This window comes from Myotis daubentonii, chromosome 11 (genome assembly GCF_963259705.1).
Source record: "Myotis daubentonii chromosome 11, mMyoDau2.1, whole genome shotgun sequence".
Taxonomy (NCBI): Eukaryota; Metazoa; Chordata; class Mammalia; order Chiroptera; family Vespertilionidae; genus Myotis; species Myotis daubentonii.
In genome coordinates this window covers 46,937,016-46,956,053 of record NC_081850.1, presented here as the reverse complement: position 1 = coordinate 46,956,053, position 19,038 = coordinate 46,937,016, and the positions used below count along the sequence as shown (strand labels likewise).

Sequence of the window (19,038 nt, the reverse complement as noted above, 5' to 3'; positions counted from 1 at the left end):
CCGCGTCTCGCCGCTTCCCATTGGCTGGCTTCGCGTCCCGCGGTTCCTCCAGGAACAGTTCCTCACCCAGCTCGGTAGGACGCGGCTGGCTGAGGAGGGGTGGGAGGGAGACGGGGGAGACAGCGGGGATGGAAGCCAGTAAGATGGACGAGGAGGGGGAGTGGGAGCAGGGCGGCCAGTCCAGTGCTGCGCCGCCATAGGCTCCGGGGAGGTATGGCGTCTGCACCCCACGTTGGGCGCGATACACGCGATTGGCTGACGCTGGCTAGCTCCCCCCTCCCAACCGCCCCGGCCTCCGTCGCCCGCCTGCTCGGTGCTGGCGTCCCCCTCCTGCGCGGAGCTGGGCGGGGCCCGCGTGGGGCTGGGCGGGGTTCGCGCTGGTTAGCTCCGGAGTGTGAAACCGCGTGTTAATGTAACCGGCGCGAGATACGCGGGCGGCGGCGGCGGCTGGAGCGGCGGCTGCAGGAGCAGCGGCGGCGTCGGCGGGTTCCTTGTGCCCCGCGTCCCCGAGGCAGCTGGCTGCACCCCTCCGCGTACCCCCCCCCCCACCCACACACCTATTCCAGGCCGGGCGGGACCCGCGCCACCAGCCCGGACCTCAGCCGGTCGGCGGTGACTTAACCCCCGCCGGCTGCCCGCGTCGCGACTACTCCAGACTCGCCCGCGGAGTTTGCCGGCCGGCAGGGAGGCCGAGCCGCAGAGCTCACTTCTGCTCTCCTCGCCACCATCTCTAGATGTCGTACCCGGGGTCGTAAGAGAACTTTGCAGCGGGCTGGAGCGCCTTTTACGTGGAGGCAGACGAAGGGAAGGAAAGAAGACCGAGGAAGGGGCTCGGAGGAAAGGTCCGAAGCGGCCGGGCCGGTCGTGCGGGGAGAGTGCTCATCGGGCGCCGCGTCCGGATGCGCCCCAGCCTCCAGGAGCCGCGGGCGGCCGGGGGACTACCTTCCGTGGAGTAGCCCCCATCGGGCCTGGAACGTTTGTGCCACCGGAGGGAACATCGAGTGCCGGTCGCGCGGGGTGTGCCGAGCAGCCTCCGGGCGCGTCCTCCGCACTTTCCCCGCCTCGGCGTCATCCAGCGCTCCTCTGCCGGGACTGAGCTCCACCGCGGCCCCTACCTCGCTCCCCTCACGTCTCTCGGGGGCCTGCGACCGCCCGCCCGAAGGCGCTGCCTGGGCCCGCGGGGGTCGGCTCCGAACGTCACCAGGTTTGTTTGTGTGGGGTTAGCCGGGGGCGCCGAACCACCTGCACTTCGTCCGCCGCCGGCGCCACGGGGAAACCCGGGGGAAGAGACGCCCCGGGAGAAGAGCAAAGGAAAGCAACCCGCCTGGATTTGTTTGCCCGGGACGTTTGCCGCGCACGCGGATAGCCTCCGGGAGCGGGCCGGAGCCGCCGCGCCCCCACCTCCCCGCCCGGGCGGTCGAGGCCCGCGGGTTGGAAAACAGTGCGTCGCCGCGGAGGTTCTGGGTGCAGCCGGGCCCGGGTTGCCCCGCGATGTGGCCCTGAACGTGGGAGCCCGCACCGGCTGGAGTAGGAGCCGCGGGGCGCCGAGTGGCCGGTGCGCCCCTCCGAGCGCGCCTGCGTGCGTGGCCGGCGGGCCCCCGGCGCGTCCCGCTTCTGCCTGCTTCCCAGCTTAATTGTCCTCGGCGGGATTAAAGTTGGAAATTGAGCGGAGAATTGAGTTGCCCGGGAACAGGGCCGCGGCCACCGCCAGAGCGATGTTCCCGCAGAGCCGGCACCCGGTGAGGCGCGGCTGGCTGGGGGACTGGGGTGGGGGTGGGGGGGCAGGGCTGTGGTGGGGGGAGGTGCTCTTCCTAGCCGGAGGGAGGTGGGTGACTGCTACATTTTGGCCGACCCCCCCCCCCCCCAACACTCTACCCCCGGTCTCTGGAAGTGCAAGGCTGGGAGGTCGCGGCTGCTGGCCTCCAGGGGTGGGTTATGGGCTGAAACTCCCAATTTCCCCCCAATTCCCGTGGGCTCACTCCTACTTGACGTCTAGACAGGGAAGGCGGGGGCGCCCGGAGAGGCTGGGGTTTGGCTCCCACCACCACATCCTCCCCTTCCCGGGGTGGGTAGGGCGCCCCCCCCCCTTTGTTTCTGGTCTCGCCTATTTGCATATCAATGAGGCCCCCCGTTCTGGCGCGCCTGGAGGTGGCCCAGGCGACTCTGGGAACTGGGAGCGATTGGGAGTTGTTTTTCTCCTCTAGTCCCCTGGGTCATTTTCGCCCCCGGGGGGAGGGGGCGGCGATCTCCACAATCTGGCCCGATTCTCAGAGGCGGCTGGGGAACCCCTTTCCTTCCAGCCGGGTGACCCGGCGCACTTACCACGACCCACCCTGGAGGCTGGAAGAGGCGCCGAGCCTCTCTAGAAGCTGGGGGTTGGAGAAGGGTTCATTTTCTCCCTCAAAGTAAAGCGCAAACTCGAATTCAAGACTCCGTTTTCCACCACTTCTAACTTTATTGTTTTGTTTGTATCCCACCCACTTTTCTCTCCTCTGACTTACTGCTTTATCCATCCGCCCACATCTCCGACCCTCCGTCCCCCACGCTTGTCGCCCCAGACGCCGCACCAGGCTGCAGGCCAGCCCTTCAAGTTCACTATTCCAGAGTCCCTGGACCGCATTAAAGAGGAATTCCAGTTTCTGCAGGCTCAGTATCACAGGTGCGTGTCCGGCCTTGACGGGCGAATATTCGCCGGGACAGCCTGGTGCTCCTCGTCGCCCAGCTGGGTGGAGGCGGTGGTGACGGCTGTACTTAGTTCAGGCGTCCAGGCGGTGGCGTGTGGAGTCGCAGTAAAGATCTGTCATTCACGTTACCCTCTTTCCTGGCTCTTCCTGGGCAGCCCCTTCTCTTGTCTCCTCCTACTCCCATTGTTTCCCTTTTACCCGTTTGCTGCTGTTCCAGGGAGTCTATTTTCGTGTATTTAGGAATTGCATGAGAACCATCAATATTTGCACTACATTTATTTATTTTGCAACAGACTGAGCTAAAACCTTGGTTCAGCCAATGGCCCAGCCCTGGGGTGCGGGTTCAGGGAGTTAAAGCCAATGTTGAAATCACTTGTTTGCCATGCTAGAGAATTGGGTGGTCTGAGGCAAAGTCCATTATGGAAAGTTAGATGCTTTTTGCTGTGTCTAGTATTGGTGGCAATGAGGGGGTTGATGTGTGTAAGGGAAACTCACCAGCTTTGGTGTCATTCTAGGTTGGTTTGGGTAGGACAGGGAATTGGAGTTACATTTATATCCATCTCAGCTTTAGTCTCATTTAATGAGACCTACTTCAAAAGATTTCTAAGTGAAAACTGTAAAGCAACCAATTCATGGTGGACTTTCAAAAAAAATGTTAAGTTTCTTCTCTTGTTTCTATGAAGTTTTAACTGATCAGAGCTAAGAAATAACTGCAATTGACAATTTTATTATTTTATTTTAAGAAATACTTTTATTGATTTCACAGAGAAAGGGAGAGGGAGAGAGAGATAGAAACCTCAATGATGAGACAGAATCATTGATCCGCTGCCTCCTGCACACCCCCTGCTGAGGGATTGAGTCTACAACCCCAGTATGTGCCCTTGACTGGAATCGAACCCAGGACCCGTCAGTTTGCAGGTTGACGTTCTATCCACTGAAACAAACCAGCTAGCGCTGTAATTGACTTTATTTTTGTCATGGTTAAGAAAAGGCACACACATGCATTAGTGTGAATTGTCTTTCTTTTCTTTTTTTGTTGTCAATCCTCACCCAAGGATATTTTTTACCATTGATTTTTAGACAGAGTAGAAGGGAAGGGAGAGAGAGAAACATCCATGTGAGAGAGACACATGGATTGGTTGCCTCCACATGTGCCCCAGACCTGGGTGGGGATTGAGCCTGCAATGAGGTATGTGCCCTTGACCTGAATCAAGAAGCCCCAGACCCCTCAGTTTTCAGGCCAATGCTCTAACCACTTAGTAAACCAGCTAGGGCTGAATTTTCTTATTTTGTCAGAGGCTTTCTGATTATTGACCTTTTGTCTACTTGAAGATGATAATCTCTAGAGCTTGAGGCATACCTGCCCACACCATGTTTACCAATCAGGGAGGGACTTCAACCCACTATTGCAGTATTGGCTTGACATATTTTGGCAGGGATTTAAAAACCAAAGTTTTTAAAAGGGACCAACAAATGTAGAAGTAACTTTACAACCTAGAGACTGAGTTGGCAAAGATAGTACAGCCTATGCCTGAGACTGAAGAGTAAGCCACAGCCAGATTTTGGTGGAGAAGCTAACCTTGATGCAGGGAAGTAGGAGTGAACAGATGACCACCAGGAGAAAACAGTCTTATGAGTAGATCAGAGGTTTAGACAGATTTTTCCTTCTTGTCATCTGACCAGGTCAGATGCACCAAGAAGAAAAAGGATAGCTGAGTGGGTACCCTATAATGCTCACTTAATTTCTTTTCTCTGTTAAAGGAAGGGACAAAGTTTTTGGGTGTTAACCTAGTCAGTGGTTGGCAAACTGCGGCTTGCGAACCACACGCGGCTCTTTGGCCCCTTGAGTGTGGCTCTTCCACAAAATACCGACTTCTGCGCGTGGGCCACAAAGTTTCAGTCGCATTGTACATGTGTGCCCGCACGTGGTATTTTGTGGAAGAGCCACACTCAAGGGGCCAAAGAGCCGCATGTGGCTCGCGAGCCGCAGTTTGCCGACCACTGACCTAGATAGTTTATGGCTTTTCCCAATTGGTCTGTGTTTTTACTTGAAGTGCAAATATGTGAGGCAGATGTTAAAACAAGTGACATAATGTTTACATTAAGTTGCCTGTTTTGTTTTCGTAGCCTTAAATTGGAATGTGAGAAACTGGCAAGTGAAAAGACAGAAATGCAGAGGCACTACGTGATGGTAGGTATCCAAGATTAGACTCTTTCCTCTTCATGTAATATGAGCAAATATGTGTTTTTAGCATTATAAAATGTGAGTTAATGAAATGCTTGCTTCTTTTTTTTTTTTTTTACAGTATTATGAAATGTCATATGGATTAAACATAGAAATGCACAAACAGGTAAGCTTTATTCAGTCTCAAGCTAAAACAACAAATGAGTCATGGTTTTTTAATACTGGCTTTGTCTTCTGGGGGGGGGGAGGGGGGTTGTATGCCATTTTTCTGCCTTGGTTTCCCTTCCTGCAAACTGGTGGTAGTATTCTGCAGCAAGGGTTGCTTCTTGACAGTTACACAATTTTTAAATGACTGAGTGAGAGGTTCTTGGAAATGTAAACTAGCTTGTTTATATAGGCAGATGGGAATTGAGACTCTGAGTTTCCTTTTCTACCTGGATAGATATATTCTCCCTGAAAGATTTTGGCATTCTGTAGAGTTGCTGAAGTTGCTAATGTTTTTGTTCTGGTTTGGAAAGAAGTGTGGTGCCTGTGAAAGACTCCCGTCTTTAAATAAGGTTAAACAAGGTATAAGACTAACTATGGAATTTTCTTTATGCTTTGTGGCTGCATAAAGTGCTAATCAGAATTAGTGGCTTATTTGCATATATATTTTTGGAAAAAATATTCTCAATTGGTGCAGGTTTGGAGGTGAAAAAAAAGTGTTCCTTTATAGCCACAGCATATGTTGGGAGTTGCTTCAGTCCTAGTGGTTTTAAAAGCATGAAAAGATTAGTGACTGGAAAGCTCTAGCTATGACTATGAGTTTGCAAGTTCCCATAAAATTCACACTTATGGCTACTATAATGGTGTATAAAAAGAGTATTGAGCTGGAACAAGGCACTAAGGACCTCATAAGAGAAGAAAAGCTAAATGATTGCTCAGCCCAAAGGACCCTCGATTGAGTAGTCATTGTCTGCCAAAGAAAGCATTAATGGCAGGGCGTAAGTATTCTGGAGATATGCTGACATTCACTTTTTCATCAAGACGCTGGTACAATAAGTCTTTTAGAAATCGATTGCCTCTTAAAAAATTATCATCAGATGAAGTTGCACAGTTGGACACATTTCAAAGTGCAACAATACAATTCTTACTTGATGTATATGTGCTATTTCATCTCAAACCCTTGTTTCATTAAATTAAAGAGCATGGCTGACCGGCTGGGGCACAGTGGAGAAATTGATTAGTTCAGGCTTCAGATCTTCCTTATATTCAAAGACTTTCATTAAGCAAGTGTGTTTCAGAGTTGAATTCTGCTTTTGTAACTCTGCACTCTTTGATTTTTAATTCATCATAGGTTTCATAATGTTAAGTTATCTTCCTGTACATTAGATCTGTTCTCAGATATGTGTTTGGAAAGAGATAGTGACATTCAGGGCCTTTCATTAATAATACCATTGGGCCTTTCAAAGTGCTGATTTTATTCTGATTTACAGAGTTGGTAGCTTAGTTTATGTTGGGTTTCTGCCTTAGTTTTTGTGTCTTTGTGTTTGTGTGTTTAAATGGCTAGTGCCTGATTGGAACACTTGTAACTTGTTGATAGTAATTGGCCTAGAACAGGGGTGGGCAAACTTTTTGACTCGAGGGCCACAATGGCTTCTTAAACTGGACCAGAGGGCCGGAACAAAAGCACGGATGGAGTGTTTGTGTGAACTAATATAAATTCAAAGTAAACATAATTACATAAAAGGGTATGGTCTTTTTTTTTTTTTTTTAGTTTTATTCATTTCAAACGGGCCAGTTTGCCCACGGCTGGCCTAGAAGATCTGTGGTCATTTAAATAAATTACACAAATAAACTTGGTCAAGAAGTTCTAACCTGTCATTGTTTAGAATAAGTTAACCCTAAAGCCCCCTACTCCATCTTTTTTTTTTTTTCCTAACAAGTATTCTGGAAGATTAAGAAAACATCAAGTTTTTTTTTTAACTGAAAGGGTTTAATAACCTCCCTGACTCTTTTACAAGGAAATGCCACCTTTGTGTGACATATGCTGGTGCTGGATTTATTGGGGGAGCTAAGGAGGTGTGTATTTCTTCTGGGTTCCTATAGGTTACATGGCAGTGACCTCTTCTTTGCATAGGAAAAGGAAGAAGGGCAGAAGAGGGTCAGGAACATCCATGGTGTGAAAATAGTTTTCTAATAACCTGTACTCCATGAGGCATTTGTCCATCTATGAGCCAGTATGCATTAATAATATGCTGTATGTAATTGGCTCAGTAATTTGAAAAATGTGAAAAGCTCAGAGATGCCATATTCTTCATAGTAGGGAATTCAGCTCTCTGAAATTTAGTTTATATTGTAAATGCTGACAGACCCTTAACAAGAGTGGTATGCAAAGCAGTGCTATAATTCAGTTTAAAGTGGCCTTACATTTGAAAAACATCCTCCTGAATGTCACACATTAATAATAAGTTCTGAGGAGACATTCTATGCAGCTAGTAATCATAATTCTTATTAAAACTGGTGACGTCTGGCCCCCAGGGTGTAGCCAGGCTCAAATTGATGCTTTTTGCCGCCTGATCACCAGCATGGCCTAAGTGCTCATTATATTGTAGAGAGGGCCTTTGGAGCTCTCATTAGATTTGACAGGAATTCTCTCTAGGGGGAAACTGGGCATTAGCGAGACTCCTGACAGGCTGAAATTAGTCCTGCTTTATGGCTTATAACCAAATGCTAGCAAGGCATCATCTGGGGACACAAAAAAATTGTCATTTCTGACAACATCTTTGTTACTGAAAAAAAATGCAGTGATGGGGAAACTTTCCGTGGAGAGAGCTTTAATGTTAAGATTTATCTCCAGTGTGACGGCGGCTCTCCCTTCCCACCTTTCAGCGGGTTTGTTGAAGGAGTGAGTTTTAGAGATTTCAGTGTCAAGTCTCACCAGACTTTTCCGTCTGGGAAAAAAAAAGTGGAAGTGCGTCCAAATCAAGAGTGGTATAATTGTGGTTTCCTTACTTGGTTTGGTGCCCACAGTCCATGTTTATGTTGTGTCAACACTTCCTGATAAGCCTTCCCCTGACTTTCTCTGCTCCCATTTGTGGCTGGTTACTGAGAAGTCAACGGCTTAGTGGTGGTAATGGATACTTAAATCTTTTATCATTGCATTAGACAAATGTTTTTTCTTTTGAGTCTTTTACTGGTATAGATCTCTGCCTGTCCATTTCTCTCTAGGTAGATTTTAAACTCTAGCTAACTCTATACAAGGAAGGTGGAGACTTCTCATGAAAAATTAAGGCAATTCTGATACCACCAAAGTGTTAGGGTACAATAAAAACCAGCAGGTTACTGTCAGTCTAGTCTAGTTGCTTTGAGGTTTCTGCCTAGTGTGTTTAGCTGTGTAAGTTTTTTTAAAAAATATATGTTTTTATTGATTTCAGCGAGGAAGGGAGAGAGAGATAGAAACATCAATGATGAGGGAATCGCTGATTGGCTGCTTCCTGCATGCTCTCCACTGGGGAGCCAGTCAACAACCCAGGCATGTGCCCCTGACCGGGAATCGAACTGTGACCTCCTGGTTCATATAGGTCAGTGCTCAACCACTGAGCAACACTGGCCCAGCTAGCCATGTGGATTTTAAAGGCTTTTTTCTCTGTCATGTGGCCTGGTATTACCTCATTTGATATTTTGGGAACAATGTGTTCTGTAAATTGGTATGTAAGCCTTATTTGTTCCATTTGTGTATCTTTTCAGCAGGCTGGTGAATCCATGCCATGAGTTTTCATTAGTGGCTGGAATTTATACAGCACTTCCCCGTTGTCAAAAGTGATTTGCCTCATGCTGTGAGGTAGATTGGGGGTAGGTGTTTTGCTCTACCTGCAGCACTTGTTCAGAGTCTGGGCTTTGTCAGGGCTGAGCACCTGTTGATGCTTCAGTTTGGGTCACCTGGTCCTCAATTCAGTGTTTCTTCCCTGAGGATCAGGCCAGTGGGGGAAACACCCTTGGGCCTCTGTGTAGTGACTTAGGTTTGCCTAGCTCAGGAGTCCTCAAACTACGGCCCGCGAGCCACATGCGGCACGCCGAAAACATTTATTCTGCCCTCCGGGTGTTTTTGCCACCGCTGTATGCATAGGAATTTGTTCATAGTTTTTTTTTTAACTATAGTCCGGCCCTCCAACGGTCTGAGGGACAGTGAACCGGCCTCCTGTTTAAAAAGTTTGAGGACCCCTGGCCTAGCTGCTTGTCTCTCCTATTCTCACTCTTGATCTGTGCTGACCAACTTCACGATTTACAAGACACTTTGGGGCTGGGCGCATTTCCTAAAAGTTATGAAAATTAGCAATACTGATTGCACTTGTAACCAACCTAGCAACACTGTCTGCAGGTTAAAATAACTTCGAAGAATCAAAGAAAATTTGAAACATGGCCAGGACTCCTGGTTGAGGCCCAGTGGTGCAGTGAGCTTGGTCAGTCACTTTGTCTCACTGCCTGTATTCTTCGGGAGAGCAGGCAGAGTCAGCACCGGGGGCTCTCCAAGGGCGGCGAAGAACATAAATGAAAGGACTAGCTCTGGAAGTAAAGATATATTCTACAGTCCTGGTAATGGGGTGCGGAAGGAGAGGAGCAAAAGGAAAAACCAGATGAGAGCTTAACATTTCCAAGCTCCATGCATTATTTCAGCAAGCACAGTTTCTCAGACCATGCCAATATTAGATTAGACCTGCTTCCACAGTTTTGATGTGTGCTTTTAAAGTCTCTCTTAAAAAATAAGTTGTTCTTTAGTAGTTTTAAAAAAAGTATTTAGGTGGAACTGTTAGGGATTTACCTGTTGGTTGATTCCGTAGATGTGACTGTCTTGCTATTTGTCTGCAAATTTTACCTTTCTCCCTATTTTTAACCAATTGCGTTCTCTGTCTACACTTTCTCACTTTGAGATTTTTTATTCTAAGTCAGTGTCTCCGAATGGAAATGACTAGCTAGAGTGCAGACACTCAGCGTTAAGCTCCACCAGGTGTTAATCTTGTACTACAAAGAGGGTAGCTGTCATCAGGATTGGAGTAGTCCCCAGCTTTATTTTCATTAGCCAGGCCTGTCCATTACAAGCATAAGTTAAAAGAGATAAAGCTCCCCGTGTTTCGAGAGCCAGATTCTGAGGTGCAAGATTAGCCTTTGGTTTTTTGTTGTTGTTTTTTATCAGCATACAGGGCTGAGTCCTTACTATGAAACCTGCACTTACACAAACCCTTCAACAGCTGGGCTTGTTGCTGGTTTCTGTCCAGGGCTGACTGACTAGGGCAGTGATGGCAAACCTCTGACACACAAACTCATTTTTTTGGTTGATTTTTCTTTGTTAAATGGCATTTCAATATATAAAATAAATATCAAAAATATAAGTCTTTGTTTTACTGTGGTTGCAAATATCAAAAAATTTCTATATGTGACACGGCACCAGATTTAAGTTAGGGTTTTTCAAAATGCTGACACGCCGAGCTCAAAAGGTTCACCATCACTGGACTAGGGTGAGGGGAAGTGAGGCTCTTGCCTTGGGAGAAGTTAAGGGAGGTATCAAAAAACTTGGTACTCAGGATAAACGAGGTTGTTTTTAAAATTCAAAATTGATATAAAAAAACTCCAATAGGAACGAAATATATAAAGGCAGCACCAGCCAGGGTTGGAAATAGGGATGAGAAGAGGGAAGTAAGTCAGAGACAGCAGAAAAAAGGTGGAATGGATGGCCCATTGGGAACTGTTGTGATCTGTAGGATCTGCCTTGGTGTAAATACTTCGATGAGGTCCCTCAGTTCGGGACTTCGATTAGTGACTGGGCAAGTCATTAACAAGTTGCCTGGGCCTCAGTTTTTCTCTCTGAAAAATGAGGGTTTAGATTAGGCAGGTTCTAAGATTTGGTTCATCTCTCCGTAGGGGAGTCACACTGCACCCCTACCAGAACCTGGCACCTCACCTCCCATGTGTCAATTGAGAGTTTTTGGCCAGAGGGTTTAAGATGTTCCTCCAAACAGTGTTTATTAAGAAACACAGAGGGAAATGCCCTAACCGGTTTGGCTCAGTGGATAGAGCGTCGGCCTGTGGACTGAAGAGTCCTAGGTTCGATTCCGGTCAAGGGCATGTACCTTGGCTGCGGGCACATCCCCAGTGTGGGGTGCGCAGGAGGCAGCTGATCGATGTTTCTCGCTCATCGATGTTTCTAACTCTCTATCCCTCTCCCTTCCTCTCTGTAAAAAATCAATAAAATATATTTAAAAAAAAAAAAAAAGAAAGAAAGAAACACAGAGGGAAAAAAAATCTGTTCCCTTAGCAAATATTTAAATAAATCATCTTGTGTGGTGGTTATGCTAAATATATATTCAGTACTCAGTCATCTCATCCCCTCCAGTTCCTGTTGCGTCAGATTATTTTAAAATTGAAATTCTCAGAACTATAAGATGTCCTGAGTGTCAAACCCCTTTTAATGTGGAATGTGTTGGATATATGGTTTTTAATTAAATTTTAGATAGCTGTTTTGGTCTGTCCACTTATATGACAAGATTGGACGTTTATATCTTCAAAGTAGTCCTCACTAATAGGGTTGGTGAGTTCCACAGTAAGAAATGTGCCATAAGATTGTTCCATGTGTGTATGTGGCTTGGTGTTTTACCTAAGTAGAGAGAGAGAGAGAGAGAGAGAGAGAGAGAAGGCACTTATGTGTGGGAGAGATCTTCTAATTTTCTGAGGGATGGTTTGATCTAAAAAGTGAAGATGATTTACACTGACATTTTAAAATAAATTTAGATAGTCATGTATTGCCATTCACTCATTTAAAGAAAAAAATGGTATCTAAAATTGTTTGCAAAACTGATGATTATAGAATGGCTCAATTGATAGACTATCCAGTTACTATAACTCTTTTTATGAAACTCCAAGAAATGTTGGCACAAATAACTCGCTTATCAAATAACTTGTGATTTTGCACAAAATCCTTATTTCGTTATTTTATAATTCAGACTAGAGGCTCAGTACACGAAATTCATGCATGGGGGTGGGGGTGTCCCTCAGCCCAGCCTGCACCCTCTCCAATCTGGGACTCCGGGATCGGGCCTAAACGGGCAGTCGGACATCCCTCTCACAATCCAAGACTGCTGGCTCCTAACTGCTCGCCTGCCTGCCTGGCTGATTGCCCCTAACTGCTTCTGCCTGCCAGCCTGATCACTCCCTAACCACTCCCCTGCCAGCCTGATCAACGCCTAACTGCTCCCCTGCCGGCCCGATTGCCCCTAACTTCCCTTCCCTGCTAGCCTGGTCACCCCCAACTGCCCTCCCCTGCAAGCCTGGTCATCCCCAACTGTCCTCCCCTGCAGGCCTGGTCGCCCCCAACTGCCCTCCCCTGCTGTCCTGGTCGTCCCGAACTGTCCTCCCCTGCCGGCCATCTGTGGCAGTCATCTTGTGTCCACATGGGGGTGGCCATTTTGTGTGTTGGAGTGATGGTCAATTTGCATATTACCTCTTTATAGGATTTTTAATCATTTTTAAGTTTGATTCATTTGCCTGCCTTAAAACAACATCAAGTCATAATTGTGAGCACATTGTTTATCCCCTTTCTCCACATGTTCTCATATTAGGTATAAAAAGTAACATTTTAGCCTTAACTGGTTTGGCTCAGTGGATAGAGCGTTGGCCTGCACGGACTGAAGGGTCTCGGGTTTGATTCTGGTCAGGGCCATGTGCCTTGGTTGCGGGTGCATCCCCGGTGGGGGGGTGCGGGAGGCAGCTGATCGATGTTTCTCTCTCATCGATGTTTCTAACTCTCTATCCCTCTCCCTTCCTCTCTGTAAAAAAAAATTAATAAAATATATTTTAAAAAAGTAATGTTTTAATTTTTAGTTTTTCTTGTAGTAGTATTTCCTTCTTAGTCATTCTTTGACCACAAAATATGTTAGCTGAAAAAGAGTAAGATAAAGTTCATTTTGAATAGAAGGAAAAAACAATGAGAATTCTATCCATCAGATACATTTTTTAAAAATCTGCCATATAGAGAAAAACTGCTATTAAGTGTGGTGGGTGTATATCACTGTGCCCACTGGAGGGGTAGAGTTGTGTACATAACTATTTTCAATGTGTTAGTAGATATTCACTTGATGAAGTGAAATCAGTTGTTTCTGGCAATGTAGGAGGTGTATTTGAACTTGTGTGTCCAAATCATGCAATTTGTTAAACCGCTAAAATACATGTGGAACTAGGCTGGGTTTGATACTAGTACCATTACTGATCTAACCAGATTATTTGTCTGGTATTTTGTGTAACCTGTCAGTAAAATGTTTGAAAACATATTACCAGACTGTTTACTTATAAATTTATAAGCTATGTAAATATATTCTCATATTAATATATTGTATATTTTTATTGTACATAAATGGAAAATTTCAAAGGAGGGGTTGAAATAAAAGTCCTCCTATTCTCAGTACACCACAGTGGCTTGTTCTGTGTGGCCCAAGGGCATGCTGACTCTACAGACCACTGGCCCTACATTTCAAACACTCTTGGAACTCTAGCCCTGGAAAGGGGGTATTTTTAAGATAATGAATGCAAAACACCTTTAGGGGCTGGCTTGCTTTTTTGTTTGGTTGGTTTTTTTACTTACTCAGTTATGTCTGTCCTTTCTAATTTTGACTTCCTACTCCAATAATTGCCTCTGCCCGTCACTCACAATCTTTGTGTCTGCTCCTGGTTAGTGTCCCTGGCCATCTTAACTTGGCCACCTCCTTTCCTTTCTCCAGGTCCTTTAATCCAGCCCAATGGGTCTCTTCTTCATGCCTAAAATGTGTTTTGTGTTTTTCTTTTTTTCTGTATAAAAAGTCCAGGCCTTTTTGTCAAACTTCACATGGCCTTCCTCGATATCTTTCAAGGTCCAGTTCCAGTAACAACACTGCCTGTTTATGTCAAGGCTTCCACGACTGCTCCAACAGGAGCTGTCTCACCGCTGTTTTTCCTCTGATTTCTGTAATAATGTTTTTTCATGTGCCTCTTGTTACTCTAGCTAGCTTGCAGTCTGCTTGAAGCTTGAGTTTAAGACTTACATCTATCTACCCTCCCCAATGAGTCCGGCAGCGTAGGCACTTGTTTAGTAGCATTTAAAATGCTTCTTATGTAGAGTGGTAGTTGGATCCTGAATCTATACAAGAACGAGTTGAAAGCTGTCTGTACAAAAAATAGTACACAATAGCTTTGCCCAGCAATTTGGGCTCTTTGTGGACATGTTAGGATTCTTCAGCAAGTCCACGGAACCCAGATTAAAAACTTGAATTGAGAGTATGGGTCCTTATGCTAAAATGCCAAATAGAATGAACTCTATTTGATTTCACTAGATGTTTTATAGGAGTTTAATTCTAATAATCTCATCTAACCATGTTTGCTCAAGTTGTTTTCCTTTTGGAAAAGTGATATGTAGTCAGAATATCCACCGAGGCTTCTTAATGGGGAGTTTAATTGTAATAGATTTGGGTTTGTACTAAAAAAAAAAAAAAAAGAGGAAACAGAAGTAGCATGTTGCTAAGGTCTGGGCTTCCATATGAACTGAGTGTGTGTGTCATTTACTATCCCTGGAACCACTGCTTATCTCCTAAGGTTGACCACAGGCCTGATAGAGTAGTGTGGATAAATTGAATTAAAAGTTTTGTTCAAGGCATTAAACTTGATTTAGTTGCCAGGTTTCTCAATAGTAATGAATATACTCATTAATTATTTACTTACAGTCTTTGCCCTCCAAACATTTTCTTAAGAATTTCAAATATACAGAAAGAGGAAAGACACATACAGTGAACACTTATATGTACCCACCTATATGATACCGAATCGATAAGTAAACATTTTGTAATATCTGCTTGTCAAATGTCTTACCTAGAGCTTTTGCACCACCACCCCCAACCCTCCCCTATATGGATAAATGAGTAATTCTGGAAAACTTTAAAATGGCTTGTTAGAAGGCTGAGCCTTCCTCTAGCTATCAACTCTGTTTTAAATTGATAATGTGGAGGAGGAATTTTCTCTAAGTACATTTTAAGAATTCCTTTTTAGTAGTTATTTATAATATTTTACAACATTTTCCTCCTGGACTTGTCCTTTGTGTTTTTGGCATGGTTGTATTAGGTGATCCACAATTATATACGGTGTTACAGTACTTTCTTTTTCAGCTGCCGCCTGAAAGTGAGATTTGTACTTAAGACAGGAAAGCCAATTTCCCTCCCCAAGCCTTCCTGCCTTTTGGCCCTGTGTAATGCACCTTTGAGATGCAGTCATTATATTTGCTGGGGGAAATAGCTCTAGTGTTGATAGGTAGGAAAACTGGGAAATAATTGTGCAAAAGGACTCTGACCTTGGACTGTGTGGCTGGAAACTGTCTTAATGAAGAAGTTAAGTTGGCCTCAGAGGCCATGGGTGGTAGAGGGGTGTGAAATACCAGAAAACAAAACCTCTTTGAGTACTCCTGTACGTGGAGGAGGCTTTCCAAGGCAAGGGGCCTCCTGGAGTGCAGCCTCAGTCCCCTCTTGATGCCTTGAGCAAACAGCCAGTCAGAGCCTCTTACAAGTAAGGTGACCAGCCAGTGTATTGACACGCACAGACACAATAGAAAACTGCATTAGGAGGCAAGCCTTTGGGATTTGCAGTAAATATATTACAGAACACAAGTGACTTGCCAATACTGCTTGTTTAGCAGTTTGCAAGGGCAATGACAGTATGGATTTTTGAATTAGAAGGGAAGGGCTGTTCTTTCTCTGTGCGGGAACATCTACTTGATGGCTGGGGAGAAAATTGATTTTAGAGAACAAAATGCAGCCGCCTTTATATATGTCATTTGAAAGGCTTCTATGGATTAGTGAGTGAAAATAAAAAGGTTGCTTTAGGTTTAGGAAAGGGGGTCTTAACACTGATCTGCATCTAGGTCTGGTATGGAGAGAATAAAGAATGGATGGCCCACCGGGATGGAGGAAGGGCAGCCGGTCCTATGCAGCCTGCAGCTACAGGTACCCATTTGGGTCTCTAGCATTGTCTTTTTCAGCTTTGGCTTTCAAAAGTCAGCTTTGTGGGTTTATGATTGATGAGTAAGCTTATTTGGGGCATTAGAGTGAGTAGTCATAGTCCCCATCCATTGAGTTCCCACATGCCCTAGGAATTGTGCTATAGGAGTGCTCTGTAAAATCCTTCTAGCCCCTCTGTCCCCACTTTGTGTGGATATTAAGTATTCCTCCTTACAAAAGAGTTAATAGGCTGGTAGGTTAGGAATGAAGACAGCATCTACCCTACAGGATTGAGTGAGTTTCTTTACGCAGACACAGTGGTGCCTGGCACTTGGGTACTCTGAGGATAGCTCTTCTCGAAATCTGTTATTGATCCATTTGAAACTGTACCCTGTTGTTGAATTCCAGGCCACACTCCCATCGTGTTTTTTCAAGCCCAGTTTCCTTCCTCCCTCCATCTAAATTATTCACTATTCATTATTTTCCCTCAATGACTAAGTTTTTTATTTGTTTCCTTCTAAGATCAGAAGCAGTTATCTTAAGGCTCCAAAGGAAACTTTTTTTCTTTTTTTTTTTTTATTGTTTTATTGCTTAAAGTATTACAAAGAGTATTACATATGTCTCCTTTTTTCCCCCCCGCCCTTGACAATCCCCTGGCGAAACTTTTTTTTTTTTTAATGCAAATCCCATTGGCAGCCCGTTGTCTAAGGAATCTAGAGGAATTAAAATGACCTATTTAGGCCAAACAGTAAAATAAGCCCTTGGAAGGCGGCAGCCTTAAGTAGTTAATACAAATACCAGTGAAAATAGAGTTGTGTTGAGTTTTTTCATTTAAGGGAATGGATGAACAACAAAGAGGATTTGGTTCATTTTACTGAAGTGAGTTTTGGCAGAATAAAGGATGGGAGGTGCATTTCTGATTTTTTTCTTTTTAATGTAATGTAGAAAATCCAACTCTTAATTTATCACCCTGAAAAAGAGGGGTGGGTAAGAGGGTGCGTATGAATTACAAGGCCAAGTTGTTGCTTGGTTAGAGAAAGAAGTCGTTTTCAGCCTTGATGATGTCTATCTTTTGGTGAGGTATATCTTTTGGCTATGAAAACTTGTAAGGTGCTTTGCAAAAATTATGTTCTTCATGTACATCCTGGGCTTGAGATTTTTGTGTCCTGTCACATTCACAGCTTCTGCTCTGTGCTAATTATTTGGGAAAGCAGGAAAAAAAATGCACAGGGCAGGAAAGCAGGGCCATTGGAATTGGATATACTGGAAGTTTAGGCTCTTGTCTGTTATGGCCAAGTAGGATGCAGTAGAAACTTGTGTATGTCTATTGGGGATAAAGGAAGACAGCTGAGACAAATTGTGCCAGTACCTATTCTCACACTTGCTTAAAAGCTCAACTGCCTGACACCTGTGTACTGAGAAGCTCCAGGTTTCTGTCTCTCTGTGTTTAGCCTGAGGAGTCCTGAAGTCCTGAGTGTCTGCAGGGAAAGTTCAAGGTTCTTGACAACCCCCTCATCCTGGTTCCGAAGCCTTTTTCATTTGTAAGCTGACTGGCTTTTACAGTGTCTGGACGATCTCCTTGCACAGCTACCAAGAGATTGGACTTGGACCACTGAAGTGTATCCAACATTTGTACTTTTTAGCTGATCAAAGACCAAAATCATACCAGTAACTCAGGAGGGGATCTGCTGACTTTTGAATCTTATAGGAAATCTGTATTCCATAATTGACTACCCTGAATGCTGTGATGTTTGTGAGATAAAAAGTATAAAGAGGTGTCACATTTTGGATTTCTCTAAGGGTATAGGGATTTTTTGAACTGGTTGCTAAATCTGTATTCTTATTTCTTGACGAATGGATCTAATATGGCTTATGCCCCCTAAAGAACCGCAGAAACATCAATGTCAGCATACACTATAATCTTGTGCAGCCATTGGTTTGGTTATTATTTTATCACAAGGTCAAATATCCTGCAAAACTGTGATTTCTTTTTATTTTTTTCTGATTAGCTACTAGAATTACTCTTGTCAGTTTCCCTCAAAGTACTGAAATTGCTCAAGCTTTATATGGAATGAGTCCCAATTGTTGCTTCTCAAAACAGTGTAAAAGGGAAGAGGCTTTTGAGTAGACTTTGCACTGTGAGAATATTGGTATTGACACCATTTATAATTTGGAGTATAGTTTGAAGACCAGATTCTACTGTTTGTCGCATACTGGTTAATATGGCTGTAAAGAGGAGATGAATGTGGCTACTTTTCCAAGTCTATTACTCAGGAGGACTGTAAATTTGATTGGCTGTTACAATTCTAGCAGAATCATTCGATTTGAGAGCAATAGAAAGATAAGATATCCAATTACCCAAATGATTTGCAGGGTTAGCCAACGTTGTCATGGAGACACGAGTTGGAACAAATTAAATTTTAAGCAATAAAATAATCTTAAAGCCCGTCTGGGAACAAGAAAATTTGGCAGTGGCACTTACCTGAATTGAATCTTAGCTTGACACGATGTTGTTTGACATTGATGTACTGTGGGGGCCTAAATTTATATATGGCACAACATTCCCTTAAAAAAGTAGCTCGGCCAAACTAGTAAAGGGGAGTATTAGTATAAAATTGGATATTAACATTGATTCCGTGCTTAAATGATAATTAGGCTCTGGGTTCCCATTTTGTATTTAAGGATTGAAGTGCCTTAATAATGATTAAATAGCATTAATTGGACACTTGAAAAAAGATTGATTTCTCAGCAGCATGCAGTGTTTGGAACTGCTGCTCCCTTTGTGTGTGTGTTAACAGACATAATGGAATGTGGATGTCTTTTAGTGGGGGGTGGAGGTGTAGGTATGCATATATTTGCATGTACAAATAAGGAAATTTTGACATGCTCCTGCGCTGCAGATGATTCTCTGTATTCGTTACAATTTTGAGTTAGCTGCAGTACTGCTTGCAGACTAGAGAAACTGCCTTCCAAACTTTAGCCAATGACCCAAAACCTGAGTAAGCGTCACTCTGGGGCTTAGAAGGTTATTTCCCCCTATTAATGTATTGTTTAACTGGTTCCTGGCTTGTGCTGCAGATTTGAAAACAGCCCAGCAGCCCAGAAGGAGGGAGGGCTCTTTATCCACATGTCTATTAGACAGATGGAGACGAAAATTGGTCTGAGGTCAAGCCATTTGCAGCAT

At 44.7% G+C, this 19,038-nt stretch overlaps 1 protein-coding gene across 11 annotated transcripts in view; it reads left to right on the top strand.

Annotated features, from left to right (window-relative positions):
* The first annotated feature begins 369 nt into the window (after positions 1 to 369).
* The window catches only part of LOC132212023 (transducin-like enhancer protein 1), an 88,479-nt gene continuing 69,810 nt past the window's right edge, over positions 370 to 19,038 (top strand). For 3 of the 11 annotated variants that reach the window (XM_059657004.1, XM_059657003.1, XM_059657006.1), the window contains exons 1-4: positions 376 to 1,739; positions 2,559 to 2,659; positions 4,812 to 4,875; positions 4,991 to 5,035. In XM_059657004.1, the coding sequence (XP_059512987.1) occupies positions 1,716 to 1,739; positions 2,559 to 2,659; positions 4,812 to 4,875; positions 4,991 to 5,035 (234 nt within the window). In that variant the 5' untranslated portion in view covers positions 376 to 1,715. Of the gene's footprint in view, positions 1,740 to 2,558; positions 2,660 to 4,811; positions 4,876 to 4,990; positions 5,036 to 19,038 lie in introns of all 11 variants that reach the window. The other 8 variants (XM_059657001.1, XM_059656999.1, XM_059657002.1 and 5 more) reach the window with 5 other exon arrangements.